At 45.5% G+C, this 19,873-nt stretch overlaps 1 protein-coding gene across 4 annotated transcripts in view; it reads right to left on the minus strand.

The window, feature by feature from the left end:
- Positions 1-19,873, minus strand: part of CADPS (calcium dependent secretion activator) — a gene marked incomplete at both ends in the record, with an annotated part of 173,015 nt that overhangs the window by 82,339 nt on the left and 70,803 nt on the right. For all 4 annotated transcript variants that reach the window (XM_079540332.1, XM_079540330.1, XM_079540329.1 and 1 more), the window contains 5 exons: positions 363-575; positions 1,107-1,215; positions 8,585-8,651; positions 10,854-10,993; positions 15,351-15,462. In XM_079540332.1, the coding sequence (XP_079396458.1) occupies positions 363-575; positions 1,107-1,215; positions 8,585-8,651; positions 10,854-10,993; positions 15,351-15,462 (641 nt within the window). The remainder of the gene's footprint in view (positions 1-362; positions 576-1,106; positions 1,216-8,584; positions 8,652-10,853; positions 10,994-15,350; positions 15,463-19,873) is intronic.

Consider the following 19,873-nt stretch of genomic DNA (forward strand, 5'->3'; position numbering starts at 1 on the left):
CAGCTAATGGCACTAATGAATTGCTCTGATCTGGGTCTGCAGTTTATTGTGTGGGGGTAAGACGGGTGTGTGCAGAAAGCAAGCTGGGTTGCAGGCTCTCAGATCCCAGTCTCTTCTCCATCAAGTATTGCACTTTCAAATACTCATTAACAATTTCCCCAGGGAATTTGGTTTCTCGGGCTTGGTTGTGTTAAGCAGACAGATTAAGTAGTTCTGGACCCACTGATGTAAAAAGCAGCTTAATGATAATGAAAAAGATTTGTTTTGGAGTCAGAAACATGTGTGTGAATATTGATTTACATCAGTGCAGAAAAATCTTTCCGTCAAAGACTTCTGCTGTCTAGGAGAACTTATTTACTTACAAAATTGAGAGATCGGGGCGTCTAGCTGGGGAACGTTTCCTCCTTTAGCATTTAGCTTTTGCACTTGGGTAGGTGGCACAGGTTTGTGAGACTGGCCGGTGGCTCGGTACATGGCTTGGACCCACAGGATGCGGTCCTGCTCATCGTCACTTGCAAAAATCACCGTGTCCCCTTCCTTCACAGCGTTGAAGAATGCTCTGCCACCTTCCAAACCTGGCAGGAGAAAAAGGCAGCCTTTGAAAATGGCAACAGACATCTGAAGACTTTGAGGCTGATGACGGGCTTCCCCTGGCCACCCCCAGTCCTGATGCACTGGGGATGCCCCCAGCAAAGCCAGTGCTCTGCCTGCACAAGAATTGCTTTGCTGGATGCTTCTATCCCTGCCCTGATTCAGTGGCCCATCTTCCCATCTCCCCACCACCAGAATAAGCCTGGAAGCAAGGTCTTGACCACAAACCTACAGTGTCTTTCGCCATCTCATTTATCCACAGCATGATGAGGGTTAAGCATCTAATTCACTTAGGCTCCCTAGAAAAGACAAGCCTCCCTCTCCTCTTGTGCAACTCCGCTCAACTCCTTCCCATCTATTTATAGTAAAGTCATGCATAGCTAATGATCAGCCTAAACACAAACATATTTACAATGATGCTGATCACAGTTTGGCTGCAAGCAGGGGGAAAGCATCCCAGCCAGGGGCTGTTAGGCATCACAAGCACCCACAGCAGAGAGAGGCTGGTGCCATACCTGGCTGCGGGTCGGTGTAGTCCACAGTGTATCCGTCGAGCTGCAGCAGCTCTTGAGGCTCGGCTTTTTTCTCCCGGTAGCTGCACATAGCAAATGTATATTGACTAACCTGAAGAAAATGACAAAGTTAAGATGGCATCAGGTGATCACGACAAGGAATCCAAATTGTGCATTTATGCATTGAGAGGGACTGGGGTGTCAGGGGATCATTTCTCACGAGGCTGAACTTCTAACACACATTCTTAGAGCACTCTCTTAACATATCCTCATTCTCCACGCTGGTACACACAGTGGTTTGATTTCTTCCCAGTGAGGAAGAACCGCGCGTTAGAAAGCTCTATCACTCATCCCCAGACAAGTGCAAGAGTGACACCCTGTCACAAACAATGTGAGCTAAATTGCTAGGTGCCAGTCATATTAAAGCAATCTTAAGATCCCACTGATCTCGGCAGTTGTTGTCATCAGTGCTGTAAATGGCAGCTCTCACTCCTCTGAGGTACCATCTGCATGACACGATACATTCAATGTCAAGCTCTTGACGGAAGCCGACTCAGCTGCGGGGCTCGGCCGGGCTCTCCCATCGCCGCTGGGGGGCCATCAGCCCGCATCAAGGCCCCGCGCGTGCTCCCCGCACCACGATCTGGATGGGCAGTGAGAAGCCCGGCCGGAGAGGAGAGGATTCTCTGTGCTCCAGGCTAAGAACTCACGGGGAAATTTACTGTCAAATGATTTCAAATGACTTTGGTAAGGTTGTGTCACATCCTGGACGCTTTACGTAATTTTATTAGTGTGGACGTTTTCTTGACCTCTGGAGGAAACTTTGACTTCTGAGGGATCTTTCAAACTCTGGTGGGTGGCAACAGATCATACTCGTCATTTCTGGGAAGTTGGGAGAGATCCTGAAAGATGGGTTCCACGTGAGTGGCTGCACTCTCTGCATCACCCGAGCAGCTGGGGGACTTTGCCTGTTAACTGTTCTATTACAAATCTACAAACAGCATATATTTCTGTGGCACATTTCACTAATAAATGCCATTTATTTAAGGGACCCGGCTGAGCATCCCCAGCCAGCGCTCGGTGTCTTGCTGCCCTCTGCGGGCTCTGCTAGCTGCCAGCCTGCCTGCACCGTGCCTTCCTCCAGGAACAGCTCCAGCATCCACCTAAGAATAAACCCTATCATTAACACATTTGTGGGAGGAAGGCTGAAAGTGATGCTTTAAGCATCTTGCGACTTCCTTAAAGCTACCAGCTCCGAGGAAAGATTGACAAGTAACAGACCAATAGCAGGAGCACAGCAGCGCATATTATATGCTATGAACTTTGGATGCGTACCGTCGTACCGGCAACACGAAAATTAAAAAGATTAACACGAAGAAATCTAAAAATAACCCGCTGCCCCTCTGCACAGTATTCAGACGACTCCTGCAGCGTTCATTCAGTTAGAATAACAGTGTATTGCTGCCATCTCCTGGACAAATTCCTGAATGCGCTTTATTCACAGTACGATCCTGGGGATTTCACCCGAACGGCAAGGATTTGGTTCCTCTGCCTCAGACAGCCTGAACTTCAGGGACTGTGCGATGACAAATTCAATTCCTGAAATGAGTCACTGCTAATCTACGCTGACACGACTGAAAACACTGAAACAAATCATGCTTCCCTTTTGTCCCGTAGGCTCTAAGCAACAGGTAAAACTCATTCAGTAGTTAAGAATTTCTTCTGTTCTGACACTGAATTTGAGGTCTGAATGTTAAATTTTTCCTCACATTCAAATAATTCACTGCACCTTTGGCTCCAGCATATATTGTTAATCTCTATCAATAAAGCAACTGTACCAACACAACCATAACAAATGGAAATATACAGGCACTTCAAAGCTTATACTTCTCTCATTAAAAGCTACAGAAGAGAGATTATAGAACCATAGAATGGCTTAGGTTGAATGGGACCTTAAATATCATCAGACTCCAACCCATGCTGTGGGCAGATGTGGACAAAAGATTTGGTGGAGCCATTCTGGGAGAAGAGCAATGCAAACTGTTCTCCTGTTCGGTTCCACATGATTTCCTTAGAAGCTGCTCTACAAGATTATTACAAGAGATCTCTTAGAGAAACCTACAGGTCACTCTACAACATGCAACCTGCCAGGACTGTTACTAATGTCCCCTGGAAAAGGAGCCAATGGTGCCATACAGAGTGCCTGCACAAATAAAACTCCAGCCAGCACCTTGTGTTCAAGATGTGATATGCCAATTTACTGCTTGGGGTCAGAAACAAGCTGTGCTCTGGCCACCAGCAAGATGTGGTTCCTTCCATTTATGAATAGTGGTAGAGAAAAATCTTACAAAATGAGATTCTAGAAAGCTTGCTATGACACTGTCATGTTTCACTGCTGAACAGCGCTGCAGGGTCAAGTGGAGATTGCAGTTAGCCTCTCATCAGTCCTCTAAAATACAGAGCCTGCCATCTGCAGAAGCTCCAAAGTGGCCAGACCAGAGAAACAGTCAGTAGCAGAAATTAATCTTTCAGCCTGCTGAGTTCACACTGAACCATAGCTGAGCATGAGAGCGAGTGAGCAGATGGGATGGGCGAGATGAATGGTTTGAGTAATTGAAAAAAGCATGGATAGAGAGGAAGCTGAAGGAAGACTGAGGGGAAATCTCTGCCCAGTGAGGGACAAACTCTCAAAGCAACTGGGATTTGATCCAGGGACCAGATGAGGGCCAGGAAAGGAGCAGCTAAGGAAGCTGAACTGAGTGAAGCTCAAAGAAGAGAAATAATCCAAGGCTGTTCTGGCTGGTTCCTTATTAAAAAGTAAAGTGGTTTAGAGAATAATTTGAGACAGAAGAACAGAAGGAACAGAACGGGGGAAAAAAAGAGAAAGGTAAAGAAATTGAGAGAAGAGGAAAGAGGCAGCGGGACACAAATGCCAAAGTTCACTATTCCCAGGCTGCTAAATTAGATCTGACTTTCTTGGCACTTGACCACATTCTGTCACCAGCTATGCAATCCGAGTGATTAATAAATATAGTAGGTATGTATTAACCAGTACTGACTTTATCCTTGTTTTTCCACCAAATACTCCTGTTCTAGCCAGCAATGCTTGCCTGAGAATCCAGCTCAAACCCATTAATTGTTGTCCCTTGCACTCTGAGCACAACACAGCTCAGTCATCCGTTTCCCTCTTTCCCAGTGTTGACATAACACTGCCCCACTTGGGTTAAATTCTTAAACGGACCTTTCCTGGATTAACAGCATGCATTTTGTCCCAAGGGAGAGAAACTGTGCTAAGATACTGCCAGTTGTAATACAGCTTTCTACTTTGATGGGAGACTCTTGTCCTCTGGTTGCAGCTGTATGTTGCCTCCCGAGCCCTTTACTGACACAAATGAGCAGAGGAAATGATCTAGCTTAAAGAAACAAATGTGAAAACAACAGTTTTCACATCTCAGCACATCCATTCATCCCTAAACAATTGCACATAGCAGTTGTCCTAGCTTCTCCCTCCAAGCACGTGTGTTTTCTTCGGGCAGGTCTGCCTCATGGGATGCCATGCCCACACCACCAGCTCGCCCATGTACAGGCATCCAGGTGCAAGCAGACACGTAGCTCCTTAACCAGCAGCTTCCAAATGCTTTCTATCAACCACCAGCACTTAAGGGTTTCTCAGTGTTCAGTGCCTATGCCCAGTTCCCAGTGAGGAACATGATTTAGTATGGTTGCAGTGACCAGCTGTAGGTCATTCTCTTTGATTTGAGGACCACAGGCTAGGACTGCAGTGTCGTACACCGCGGTGTTGTGGAATTATTTCCTAGTTCAGTTGGTTATGCAGATTTACTGAACACTTTGTTTAATTTCAACCCAAGTTAGCTGAGTTTTGCTAAAAGCAGGAGCTGTCACCATTACTCTAAGTTATAATGAGTGCGGGGAGTCTGTCACTAGAACAATAGATCCAGGCGTAGACACTGCAACTGGTTTTAATCTGCAGAGAGTTGATCTGCATCCAACAACGTTCTGCAAACACCATGAGACACAATCAGACAAAATCTGCTCCCAGCTACTCAGCAGACATGTCATCCAGGTACCATGGAGTGTTACTTCCCATATGCTGCCAGCGCACAGAAATGGGGTTATGACAAGAGGAAAACAGATTCAGTCTGAAATCTCAATGTAATTAATTCGCTTGCCCTTAAGAATCATTAGAGGAGATTTCCTATCACAGAACTGGCAAAGCCCACCAAAACCAGCAGCAGTGTTACTGCCAATGGAGCACATCAGACCACGCAGAGAATTAATGCAAGCTCTGTCAGCTACCAAAAATCCCAGCTTTTGCGTGATCAAGGGTCCAACTGACAAACTGGCTGAAATTTGTATGCTGTGCTCAGTTAGCTGATATAGCAACTTATGAAACACAACATCTGTGCTGGATAGACATTTTCTTTCCCAACCAGTCACAGAGAACGTTGCCCTAAATCATCCCATTGCTTTCTCTTACCACTGCCATTGGCATGACTGCTGCCTTTACGAAGCATTTTCCTCACTTGCGAAGCTGCGGACCATTTCCATCTAAGCTCAGGGCCATATTCTGCCATCACTTTCACACTGCATATCTCAGGATTTAAAATTAGGCAAGTAACGAGTCTCTGCCATGTAATTTACATCTAATCAGTATTCTGCTCTTCTGCTGCTCATCTCAAAGGGTGTCTACGGGAAGGGTGGGCAGTGTGCGGAGAGGACTGCGATTCATTCGGAAGAGAAAACTCTCCCCTGTGTTACACAGGTGCCTGCAGTAGAAACGCACCTGAGCTCCCCATGCCGCACCACATTGCCCACCCTCACCTAGAGAGGAATGAGGACTGCCCAGCAGTGCATGTGCTGGAGGGGTGAGGCCCAGCTACAGAAGCAGCACAAAGGAGCTGCTCTCACCCACTGCACCCAAACAAACCATCTCCTGCACAGCTTCCACAGACACAGAAGGTGCGAGGGATTATTCCGCCCAAATTACAAGAGTTACTGCTCCTTTTCCCTTCTTTGCAGGGCTTACAGGAGCCAAGTATCAGTGGGAACACTCCCTGTAGAGCTCCTTTTTCTCCATACATGTGCAAAGCCTCCGTTCATACTGGTGAGGCATAGCTGACAGGAAAGAGCCAAACTGCCATCAACACCTTCCTCCACAGTGCTGCCTATGCAGCTTGGCACCTTTGTGCCTTGTTTAGATGAGGATGAGGAGTCTGAGTATTTATTACCATGAATTTCTTAACCTCTGGTACCAGACACGACTGCAGAGCACTGAAGGAACTGGGGCTGAGCCAGCTGCCTCCATTTGAATCAGGGAAAGAGAGGACGTGGGAGGGGGGGGAAGAGGTTACTCTGCAAGAGAGGGGAGAGGTGTGGCAGAAGATGTTACAAGTAAGGGACAGAGACCAGGGATGAGAAAGGAAATATTTATTCATCCACACTTACAGCCCTGACCTGTAGGCAGCGCCACATGCTGACCTCACTGCGATATCCCAAAGAGATTTCATGCTTTGGATTCCAGCTCTTGGCACTGGTGCCAACAGGAGCCTGGTGCAGCTGACTGAGCCCCTAAAACACAGCCCGATCCTTGTCCATTCTTCCTGCAGCCAGGCCAGCTCACTGTCCTGCTGAGGCTACTCCCTGTCTGTGCTCAGCAGAGTTCAGAGCATTCTGGACATCAACACCTTTACTGCCAATCCCTGCTCGTATCAGCACCCATCCTTTGCATTGCATGAAAAGCAAATGACAAACATACGGACAGCAAAGTATTTTTATTCCATCTTTATTGCCTGCTGACATGTTCAATATGCTCAAACTACATCTGAGGGACTGCATAGAGAGTGTTTCTTGTTTATATTTGATGTACGGCAGAACACTTTACATTGCACCAAATGTTGAGCAAACGGTAACGTAACAGAGGAGCTGCAGCGGCAGCTGGAATATCTGAGGTGGGCTACAGAGACTCTCTGGGGGCAAAAGTCTGCTCATCTTATTCAAATGAACTGCTTTTCTGGCCAAATTCTACTTGCATATGCCAACTGACGAATACAGACCTAGTAACAGAAGAAAACATGGAATAACTGAGCGCTTCAGTTCCTCTGCAAGCTGAGAAATATATAGCAACTGAAGATGAGAGAAAGAACTGCAACCCCACAGAAAGGCCAGATGAAGGCTCCTAAGAGAAACATGGGGATTAGCGGCCACCCCTGCAGAGCCTCACACACAGAAGTACTGACAAACTTTGATATGGGAGAAGCTATTTTAGGAAAGAGGAATAGTCCTGTTACACACGGACGCTCTCTGAAAAAGGATCCCATCTTGGAGAACTCCTGCTCACAAGGAAAATGCTCCTGAGAATTCTGCAGAAATGAGCTTCCTCTCAAGGACAAGCTGCTTTACAGGTGATCACACATTGCCACGGCACTTTTAATTTCAGCACAGAACACAGAGAAGAAAATGCACACAGAAAAGCAATCCCTGAACCCCTGCATAAAAACAGGCTCATTGTGCAGCATTCCTCAACGGTTTTTCCTTAATCATTGCCTCTTCTACCTCTTTGGGACCCTCATCCAGCGTGGGATCCCCTTCCACCTGGCTGGTCCCTGCATGAAGGGTCTATTTGCAAATGAGAAGTTGCTGAGAATAGTTTACAAATGCCCTAAACTCATCATTTTTAACCTAAATCTAAATATGTTGCTTGGACAGGCAACCATCTAATTTTTTTTTTTATTTCTCATAGTCGGAGACAGCACAGCCTGGGGAGGAGAGAGGGAGAGATGGATCCCAATGTGCTCTCTGGCAGTGTTGATCAGGCTAGGGTGAAGATGCAGCCACCCAGACCAGGGCCCCACACCTCTCTGGGTTCAGTGCTTTCAGCTGCCATCAGGAAGGTAAGGGAAGATCTAACACATCAAGTACTGACCAGATCCTCTTAGCTCGTCTAAAGACAACTTCCATCTGTTTACTTGAAATTATTAACCAATAACATACAGGTCTACTGAAACTGGGATGGCAGAAAGTAGAAAAGAAAAGCAAAGAAGAATGAGCAATGATTTTGAAGATTAGATAAGCATCAGGACTGAAATACCGACTCTGATGCAGCCAACGATGAAACTTCTGTAGATTTCAAGAGCCTTAAACTTGACCTGGAGGCTGAAAAGGGAGCACTTGCACTCAGGTACCTCCAGCCAACGCTGAGCTTCCTTCCCATCTCACTGAATTCCTCCCTAAAACTGTTACTCCATTTCATCAAGCATTCAGTTGCATCACAGAACTCCTAGCTAGTGATTTGCCACAGGGCTGTCCTTGAGACGATGTCCACAATTGAAAGAAAAAAGACCCAGGACTTAACAAAGAACCTATGCAGAACCACAGTTTTGCAGCAGCTACACAGCACAGTAAAAGATCAGAACAAATACTTTATGTTGTAATTTAAAGTCACTTATAGGTAAATCTCTTACCTGCACCAGAACAAAGAATCGTTTCTTCCATCTCTTCCAAACATTTTTACCAATGGCCCATAAATATCTAGGAGAAAAGAATAAGTGAATTCAGTACACAAATGACAAGCTGTTGTTTACAGTATCTTTTCTTCACAGCTAGAAACCAAAGTTAATGCAGAAGAAGGAGTAATTACAAGACTCTCAAGTTTGGCAGCATTACTGAATGTGATTATTTCTAGCCTGAACGAATAACCTGTAAAGAAAGAGACACAAAAAGCTCCCAGAGTCTCGATGTTACACAGTATTATTCCTTTCTTCCTTCTTGTTTTTTACAGCTTCAGAATCCAGAAGCCCTTTAATGCCAATGAATAGCTGCTATGTGGTCAGATGGGTGAATACATTTGCAGTGGCAGAATTAAGAGAAAGAAACCCTAAGTGTTGCTTTAAGCCTTCACAAAACCATTTGGCTGAGGGGAAGTGTCAACGAGAGGGCACCTTACTGCATCAAAGGCAGCGCCAGGGACCCCACCATACACGGGACTGACTGAACCAGGTCACTTTGCTGAAGAGCTGAAGATGAATTCCTTGAAATTGCTTGGCTATGAGCAAACTGAATAATTTCTAAGAAGGAGTGAATTTACTGCGTTCCACAAAGGAAGAATTAACTTTTAAAATTAATGTCAAAATTAGCATTTAATCTCTGTGATGAAGCAGCTGCTGTGACACTGTAATACAAACACTGGCAAAAATAGCAGCAGCACCAGACTAGGAGTAATTACAAAGACATTGTTCAGCACTAATATGTTTTACGTATCGTTATAATTACTTTGGTTCTGGCTCCATAAATAGAAAACAGTTCCTTTTCGGTTATGCTGGTGGCTTTTTATACTAGAAGAGATTCAAAGTATGTACATGGTGAATGTCTAAGCCACAAAATTCCATGTACTGTGCTCATGTGGGCACTGAGTGGGCTTTGAGCTTGAGAACAGGGAAATAATTGTCTTAGTGGCTGCTGCAACTAAAACTAGCAGAAAGACAACCTCGGTTATAGTAGCAAGCTAATATCACAAATCACATTGTTTCCAGCACCATCTTGTATGTTAAATGTTAGTTGTAAAGAGCACAAGAAAAGTCAGGACTGCTCAGCCCTGTTGCCATCAGATCTGACCAAGGAAACAAGCATGACAGGAGAACTGTTCTTTTTTTTGCTTTTGGTGCTGTGTTCACACTGGAAAAATTAAACTTCACATCTGGCTATTGGCTCTGATCTCATTAACAGAGAAGACAGGAGGATGAGGAAAAGAAATTAAAAGAAAGATGCGTGATTTAATCCATCTAATGGATTGAGCCTAACAAAACATTAAGAAAACAAAAATGAAGCAAAATTACTTTTATAGCCCAAAAATGATACTGGATAAAGAGTTAATCAAAGCAGTGATTTTCCTAGATAATTTCTACTTTTTATCACATCCTCAGCTCTTAAGAGCAAAGAGAGGAAAGCCTTGACAATGACATTAGCTAGATCTTTCCAAAGATGATCTAATTTGTAATTGCACTACCAGTGAAAAGCGTGTCTCAGTGTTTGCTTCTGGGCACCAGGGAAAGATAGGAATAACTCCCTTTTGGCCAGCTCAGGTCAAGTTACAGTGCACAGGAATTACATAATCTTGAACTACAAAAATTCCTACAGCATCACAACCTCTTCTGTCCCTGTATGGGATATGTGGAAGCCTGGGGAGGAAGATGGAGGATTCCCTTGGCCCCAAATCCTCTGATACCGATGCACAGAGGGGAGAGATTCCCCTTTTAACACCCCACTTTGTTAGTCCTACTTACATTCTCTTGCCTCCCTCCAGGCAACCGCTGTTTAGCTGAACTGTGCACCTCTGTGTAAATAATGATGATCACATTGGAGGTTATTTCAAGCAGAAGGTGCACTGTTTTTTAGGTTGTGAGAAGTCAAAACGGGGAAACATAGAATAACTTAGGAAACTTTTACAACCTACCATTGTTAGGCAGTTCACTTCTTATTTCCTTAAAGGAAGGAAGCAATCTAGCAATTTCCCAAGGAATAGCATTTAAAATTTAAATTGTTTGGCTGATATGTATTAAGAATGCATACCTATGCTAAGAATATGGAAAGTGCCTCATAAATGACCAAACTAATGCCATTACGTTTCTTTTGATCTCCTGTGAACCTGAGAAGAAGATTCACTTTCAGAATCTCAAGAAAGAGATTTTTTTAATGCTCATGCAAAACAAATGGAGTTCAGCCAAGGACACTTACCCAGAGTGCTTCATGTTTTGGGGCTTGTCCATTCGTACAGCAAGCTTGATCTTCAGGTCTTGATCTGGGCAATTTTTGGAAACTGTCATTTTGTGCCACTCTGACTGCTTTGGGCTGTTGGGAGTGGGATGCAGAACAACCTGCAAGCATCAAAAGCAACAACATTAAAAACTGTTCTCAATGTCAGTTTTACAACAGCAGAGCAGAAGAGCTCTGAAAGGCAGTCTGGAAATTTCTGTTCCCATCACTGAGACTAACTTCTCTTTGTTGTTTTAATTTTTAACATGCAGCTTATGATTTTGAGATTAGTTAATATATTCTCTGAGTCCTCAATGTGCCCCTGTTTATAGGGTTGGGCAGAACAGAACTGCATTTATCGGTTCCCATCTTGCAGCTGTTTAAGGAAAGTGGACAGTAAACAAGCTTGCAGCTATGCAGACAAATCACTCTAGAAGTGATGATGGGCTGATGTGATCAGCAAACCACCAATAAGTTTTTGCTGACGTTGCTTGCTGCAGACCTCCACTTCCAGAGCCATACAACTTGGCGAGCCTCTAACCTTCCTGATGTTTCCATGTGAGGTCCTCCATGGAACATTATACCTAAAATGGTTTATCAATCACTACCATCAAACTGATGAAGTTGCTCTGTTATTTTGCTTCCTGGCAAGACTACCTGCAGTAGACAACCTTGTAGACAGGTCAGTGAGTCTGACTGCGCTACAACAACAGATCAAATGTGCAGCACATATCATGACAGCAGTGGCTGCAGCACTTTCTGCTTTCATTTCATGCAGAGAGGAAATGATGGGGTAATCTCCAGCTGGGGCAAATCAGTGCAACACTAGGGATTTGAGTGGAGCTGTGCAGATGAATACCAGTGGCAATGCTCGGCTAATCAAAGAAACTGGAAGGCTCCAAGTAATGCCTTCTGTTCATAGCTGTGCTTTTCCACTCATTCATCATCCCATGAAGCACAGCATCTCACTCTGTCAGCAAGCCACAGAATATTCTTCAAGAACTAAAGAGCAGTCACAGTTTTCTCCTCATACTTCCATGTGTCCTCTAAAGTGGCTCAACCCTGTGACTGTAAAATGTCTATCTGCAAAGTGAATGGAAGCACAGCACAGCTATAGCTGTCTTCACATCAGAATGATGCCCTCTCTGATGCTCTCTGCCTCCTACGCCCCTTCCTCTTCCAACAGTTTCTCTCTCAAAGGTGACTTTGCTGGATGCAAATTCACTACAGTCTCCAGTATACTGCAGTGAGATGAATCTCCTCTAAATCCATTAACATTTATGCAAGCACACTCCTTTACAAATGGCAGCATTCACCCTCGTTATTTGCTGTGCTTCCATCACTCATTACTCACTCATGCTTTGTCGGGTTCCTGCCAAACTCCAGACAAACTATACTCATATTCCAGAGATACCCACCTTTACTGCTGAGCCAACAAAGCAGGCTTTTTCCTCCCACTAAAATACACCTCATGCTATTAGCCTCTGATAATTGAGTTTAAAATTATTTCTGTCTTCCAAAGCCTAAGGTTAACATCAGTAGATTTTGAAGTTCACTCTTTTTCATAAACATTATTTCACACCTCCTTTACTGAATTACAATCATGCTTTCTCTGGCAAGAATCCATTATTAGTCACCTAGATTAACTGAGCAACATCAGTTTCTTCTAATTTACCCCTCTTGGAAAAAATACCCGTGTTTCAGCAAAACCTGAAGAAAAGCAGTGAGTCCTGCACACGGGCATTGTTAGAAACATGGATGGGCCCAAGCTCTGTGCATGACCCAATACCAAGGCCTTGCATTAACCTGCACATCCCCACAAGGCAGGAGCCACTCGGGGTGTTTGCTACACTCTCTGCTTTGATTTCTAACTCTTTTTCATCAAAAGGAGCATAAACGTTGTGCAGTGTTGTTGCAATTCATGGCTCTTCCCCTCCTCACAGTGGATGAAGCCTTGGCTGAGGTCTGCAGGCACTTTGCCACTGGCTTCAATAGGGCCAGGATGGATTCCCATGGCTTCAGCTGCCCATCCAGCAGCTCGGGGCTTGGGAGCTCTTTCCAGCTCTCCCTCGACACAAGCAGCGCAGTGAGGAGCGCCGGCTGGCTGCCAGCTCAACGTTTGCAATAGAAAGTGAGCATTGTGCCGGCCTGGCAGAGCACAAAGCCTCTTCTCAAAGGGCGGCTGAGCATGGGTGTTTTTGTGTATAAAACTGCTCCACGGAGACTTTGCTTCCCTTCTCTCTTCGCAGACAGGTTCATGCCCATTCAAACAGCTAAATCAGGGGCTTAGCACGCTCCTGGTTTCATTATTCTGTTAAAAAGAAATCCTGACGTGGCCCGATGGGACACGCGTCATCTCGGCCGCTGCAGGCACTGCGCGTCCCTTTGAAGTTCAGCCCGCTCAAAGCGCCGGTGGCCGCCGGCCACAGGAAATCGCCCCGTGCCCGCTGCTGCTGGCCCACATTCTTGGGATTTCAGGAGCTCCCCGGGGGCAATGGCTTCCCGCCGGATCAGGATTCACGTGCGTTGGCACGGCCAGTTCTTCCGTACCTCGGGGCAACGGGGCCATGCAGGGGCCTGACATATTTCCCACAACAAGGTGCAGGGCTAATTGCTTCCCGAGAGCAGCAAAGTCAGCGCTGCTCGTGGCTGCCAGTGGAAACCAGACTTACAAAGCAAGCGGGTCTGCAGTGAGCGTAACCACGCTGGGGAAAAAAAGCTCTCAGTGGCATTGCGTATAGCTGGGTGAAAAGCTCTGCTCTGCTCAGCAGGCGGCAGCGGATAAAGGAGGTACCTGTTGGAACAGCGTGGTTTAGAAAATAATCCTGAAAACGTTATGATGCTGTGCCTCAAAGCAAGCACGGGTCTTCAGCTGGAGTGCTGCAGCCTGCTGGGGTCACCCTTCTTTTGAAAGAAAAGGGGAAAAGGGGGAGAAAGGGGGAGAAAGGGGGAGAAAGGGGGAGAAAGGGGGAGAAAGGGGGAGAAAGGGGGAGAAAGGGGGAGAAAGGGGGAGAAAGGGGGAGAAAGGGGGAGAAAGGGAAAGAGGCAGTGAGAAAGGATTGAGTTATGGATGAGGAAAGTCTGGAGAGGACACGACTGTCCTTGGAGAGAAAAATGAGACGAGGAAAGCAGGAGTAACTCCGCTTTTTTCTCTCTCAAGTGCAAGAACAAAGGGTGTTACGAGAACGTGAAAAGACAAATGGTCAAAATGAACACAAATTATAGAAGACAAAATCATCTGTGGTGCTCTCCGCTGTAAAGATATAAATTAGAGCAACGACTCACTGAGACCTAAAAGAACCTTTAGCATTTGCATGAACAACAAGAGTGAAAAATCTTGTTAGTGCTTCAAAGTCACAATGTGGCTGTGGAGCATCCTTGGTGATGCCAGCCCTGGGGAATCCACATCAGACTTGGTGAGGTTCCTACCATCCATGACCTCAAGGTCAGACCATGAGTTCCTTCACAGCTTCCAGCCTTTTATACCCAGGTTGTGGGATGACTCTGGACCGGGATTTTCTCTCTGGGTAGGAATAAAAGGCTGCACCCTGCGTGTGTGGTACAACGTCTCCAAGATTGCTTTCTTCTCCCAGACTTTGAGTACAGCTAAGGAACAGGGACACCAGCCCATGCCACCAAAGAGGAGCCTCTCTTGCCGAGGGAGCTGAGGAAGGGGGTGGCAGAGTTTGCTTCGGCACGGGACTGTGACAAATGAACAGCTGCAAGATGCAAAAAATCCAAGGAGACTAAGTGAAGTGTCTTAAAACCCCAGAGAAGTACTGTCCACAGACACAGTGGGCTGTGGTGCTGGAGGGACATCAGTCCCAGGGCTCTGGTGCAGGGGCCACAGATGAGGGCCCAGAATGGGTTGAGAAGAGCGGCTTTGATGTCCTGATGGCTGGTGCCAGGGCAATGCAAGCTCCTTGCTATTAACACCACTGACAGGGGCAGTGGACTCTCACTTCCACTCCTTAGCCCAATCCCACTGAAGCCAGTGGCTGAACCACAGTCCCTGGGGGAGCCAGGATTTCAAGCATTTTGCCGTAAGTACTGCCATCAGTGCTTTCAGATGCTCAAGCTGTGCACTGGCTGTTCAGTAGATATGAGAGTAGCTTAACACGCTCCTGCCAAACTTAAATCCTCTCTTTTTGCTACAGCATAATCCCCTTTTCTGCCTCAGGAATGTCCATTTCCGTAAGCAACTTCTAAAGCTTTCCGGACTGCCAATATCACACACAAGATTCTTCGCTTTTCCTCAGTGCAGGCACAGCCAGCTGAAATGCTGCCATTAAAAACTAACAACAAAGACAGCATGCGAGGTGCATTACTTTCCAGCAGTGGAGAGCTTGCTTTCTTTCCCTCCTGAAGCTTGGCAAAGAAGCAGAGCATGTTGTCCTCCAAAGATATTTCCGTACGGGAGAGATTTCTCTAGAAAAGGAGGGCCAGAAGGAAAAATTGTTAAACTCAAAATGTCCTTACCCTCCCAAGCTCTTTGTCCTCCAGTGCCAGCACACCCGTACTCTCTGTGAACAGCTTCACCTTCACCGCAGGAAGCGCGTGGGTTGTCGTGAAGTCTCCTTGGGTGCCCCAGCTGCAAAAACAGAGAGATGCTCAGCTCTACTCACAGGCCAGTAGCACTGCTGCTTGGGTGGGCAATGGTTAACCACAAATGCGGTGCCTGGCACAAGCTGAAGTTGTTGGGCTGACTGAGTGACAAGGGTATTAATTATCTTCTTAGGGAACTGAGGGGACAGATGTTTGGAAAAAACCATGATGGTTCTTTTGGGAGAAAAGATGGTATTTGGAAGCAGCATGAAATCAAAATTAAGAGAACTGACTTAGAAAGAAAGAACAATATGTCTCTGGCAGTGACAGCCTGTGTAGTTACAACAGAATCTGAGAACAGAGAACACCTGCACCTAGGACATCTGTAATCACTCATGCCTCTGCTCTTCTCTTGGCTAATTAACCTCTCATTTCCAGGTTCACAGTCAAGTTTTCCTTTTCTGAAGAAATGTCACATTTAACCTGGGTCCTCTTCTGAGGCTCAACCCAGCCCTCTAGCCCAGATTTAGGCTCAACCCACAATGCAAAGAGTAAATCCAGCTAGGTGGGACTGCAGAGCAGGATGCCAGCTGCATAGGGAGGGGATGGCAAGGGCCAGGAAATGGCCACCTTTCAAGCACACAAAGAACCCTAAGGACCATCTATTATTTGTACTCCAAGAGTTCTCCTCCTGGCAGGTATTGAGGCTTAGAAAGCAGTGCTAGGGAAGCTGAATGAATCACAGGATAGTGTACAAGAGTGCATCCTAAGACCCTTTCCTGAAAAGTCTGGTTCAGTTAAGGCTGTTAGCCTTAAGCTGCAGTATGGTAGGAAAATATGTGCAACTAACAGTTCCTTAGGGAATACAATACCATGAGCTCCAGGCACAGGGCTGGACCCACAGCCTGCTCACATGGATTGCCAAAGTTGCCATTTTGAGCCTTGCAATGGGAACTCTCCCTGCAGCTGACACCTTCCTTCTGCAAGTCTATGGAGGCTTGCTAGGGATACACGGGCTTGAAGCCCCGCAGGGAAGATTCAGTGATAGGCATGAGGAAGTCTTCCAATCAGCCACATAAGAGGCTTCCTCTGAAGCAGGACATCAGAGAACACATGAAGACCAGCTCATTGCATTTTGCTGCAGACACTTTCCCCCTGGGCCCTGTTCTCACCCCCAGCTGAGACAGGACTGCACAGCCATTTGAGCCAGCACAGAGAAAGCTGACCCTGGCTTGTCCTTGTCCTGCTGCAGATATTTGGGAAAGCAGTGCCTCAAATCCCCAGTGAGCAGCTTGCTTCAGCTGGAGCCGCTGCCTGGTGAGCCAGGAGGGCCCAACTGCACTCCAGTGATGAGCATCCTCGCGGGATGCAGGAGGTGGCAGCAGCTGCACACCGGTACCTTACAGAGCCATGTGCTCCCATGGGTACCACTCCACCTTCCCTGCTGCACTCACCACCCCGTGCTCATTTCTCACACCCCAGCATAGCCAGCACTTGCTGCAGACAGAGGCAACACTTGTGCCAGGGCAAGCACCTGGACAGTATCCCAGTCCTGGACCAGGAGATGCTGCTGTGCTGGAAAATCAGAGCACAGGGCTCTCTGTGCTCGTAACCACACTGTGTGGCAGGGAAAGGTCGTCTCTTTCCACCCTGCCTGGATTAGCAGCTTTCCTGCTATGTTTTCTAAATGGATCCCTCTAGTTCACTTACTTCCTTTCTTCAGCTAATCAGTGGTGACAACCTGCTGGTCCTGAGGGAGCACTGCCAAATCCTGGGACTCACTGCTAATCTTTGTTGCAACTTCTGGAGGTCTCATGTGCCCAGCAGACCCCTCCAAACTTGCAGAACCTGTTCATGAACTTCAGAGGCCTCTTCTCAAGAATCAATACATTAATTTCATCTTGGGTTGCTTCTACTCATTACCATCCCCAGCTGAGCTCTATTTCAGTTACAGGAAAACTATTCTTTTTAAAGTCACCCAGAACTTACACAAGTCAGCTTGTGTAAGAAAGAACAGAAGAAAGAAAGAACACAGGTAAAGGAGATCTGTGAAAGTCAGCTCAACATCCCAAAGCCCAAAGCTTTTCAAACAGGCTCAGCAGTGTTACCATTCACACCAACATCTCAAATCATTCACCTGCATAGGGTTTTTCTGATTCAGGAAATGTTTCCCTCTGGCAAACAAGAACAGACTGAACAGTGTCTTGGAACAAAAATTAAGTGAAACTTGAACTAATGTCTCTTTGGAAGCTTTAAACAAGTTTAAAAATAGCAGAGAAAGAAAAAAAATATGCCTTCTACACTAAGAGCTAAGAAACAATGGTGCTTTTATGTTTGAGAGTTTGCAGACATGTTTCAAGATTTCTACCTCTTAGAGAGTTAGGAAGTTATTAGAATAAAGCGAGACACAAACTTCCAGGCAGGGCTAAGCAAGGCACTCCTGACTCAGCACTTGCCCTTGTTAGAAGAGAACAGCTCAGCTGAAGGTGAAGGGCATAGGGATGGCTGAGAGGATGGCTCTGCTGCAAAGAGGATGCTCCTCAACACCTGACCATGCCGAAGCACAACATGAAGCTAACAGATAAGAGCTACAGTCTCTGTTCTTTTCATTCATCATGATCCAGATTTCCCAGAGACCCTGAATATTCATTGCACTTCAAAACTCATGCAAAGTGTACAAGCAAGCTTGAAGGCGAATCACAGAGGTGTTTTTTACAGACTAAAAGGAACAAACAATGTGCCATGAGCAACAAACACATCAGAGCGATGTGATGGAATACACATTGCAGCCTAAAGTAGTGCAAGTCAGATGAGAGCTACAGCATCTCACTAACCACTCCTATTCATCCTCATCCTATTTATGACTTTTGCATTTCCTACCGTCCTCAAATTAGGTCCTCTGTTCCCTTGAAATGACGAGGAAAACACTAAGATTACGTGTTCTTCAGACAGAAATACCAAACAGCAGCTTCTGTATTTTAGAAATTATTGGGAAAAATAATTGTTTCCTTATGTGCACAAGGAGTATGGTTTAATGCTTTGCTCTCCAAGCCTATCTAGTTCAACTAAGTTCAGCAGATGAGCATGTTCAGTGCAGAGCTGATTAACAAATTTAGTTCCCTCATCAGCTTTGCTCTGATGTTTTCTTCTCCAGTGTCCTGTTCTATGTTTCATCTTATAGGAGGATGCATCAAAGTGCCACGGAGCATGTCTTTGGCAGAAATTACCTACAGCACTGCAGTTCCAGTCAGATGCCAATACCACATCTCATTCATATGTGATGCATCAGCTTCCTAATGTATGTTTGAAACATGAGAACCAAGAAACAGCCTGATTTTCTAATTGTAGATCATGATTTCTCCCTTGAAAAGAACCCCATTGTCATTAGCAAGGAAAAATTGGAAGATAATCTTCATTTGGATAAGAGGAGAAAGTAATAAAATATCCAACCTTACGCTGTGTTATTTTGACAGCAGCTGCTTTATAGAACTCATATCTCTGTTTACTATTAAAAATCTCTTATTTGCTGAAGCACTCCCAGACCATATGCTATCAACAAATGTTACTAACCAAATACAAACAGTAATTTTCATTAGGTTTCCTTCACGAGAACAACATTAACCACAAAGGGAATAAATCTTTCCAATGACAATAAATACACATAGCAACCCTTGACAGCATGCGGCGTTTACATATTTATACCCCAATTGCCATGAAAAGATCCATGCCAGCAAACAGAGACCCTCAGAAGTTGGGTTTTGTGCAGGCTGAAGCCTGCAGTGATGTCATTAGTTGCCATAGTGATGCTCAGAATAAGGCCATAATTCATATCATTGAAATACAATTTGTATTCAATCTAAGTAAGCAGTTTATCTGTGCTGTGTATTAAGTTATTGTACACAAAATTAGTTCTGGACAATAGTTAAGCATTAGGATACTTTTGAGGGAATAATGATGTAGTGCTTTCATTTTCACATGTTATACTTAAGCAAGTTATTACTGCAGAAATTGATTTGTTAGGAAAGTGCCTTTGGACCCATTCTGGGCAAATTCTATCAAGAAATAGCCACCATCTCTTCCTCACGTCAGAATCCACGCTTACATTTGAAAGCAATAGTACATCAGCAAAGCCAAAGGATAAAAGCAGTACACAAAAAGTATGCAAGCATCAAAATCCTGACAATGCCTTCTCAGGTAGGACCATATTAATTTCCTGAATCCCATCTGAATCCTTCAGCCCAGCATGTTTTACTGCCTAATGTATCCCAAAACCTGAAGTTAGCCAGGAATTTATGCCATGCATATGGACTGTGCTAGAGTTATAATCCTATTTGTGCCATCTGCGGTATTCCAGTGATATCATTTGGACCTACTTGCATCTCCAGGGGTTCCAGTTAGGCATCAAATTTGGTATCAGCAGCTAAACTCTCATGGCTGCAAAAAATCAGAGGGTGAGA

The sequence above is a fragment of the Tetrao urogallus genome (genome assembly GCF_951394365.1).
Source record: "Tetrao urogallus genome assembly, chromosome: 10".
Lineage (NCBI taxonomy): Eukaryota > Metazoa > Chordata > Aves > Galliformes > Phasianidae > Tetrao > Tetrao urogallus.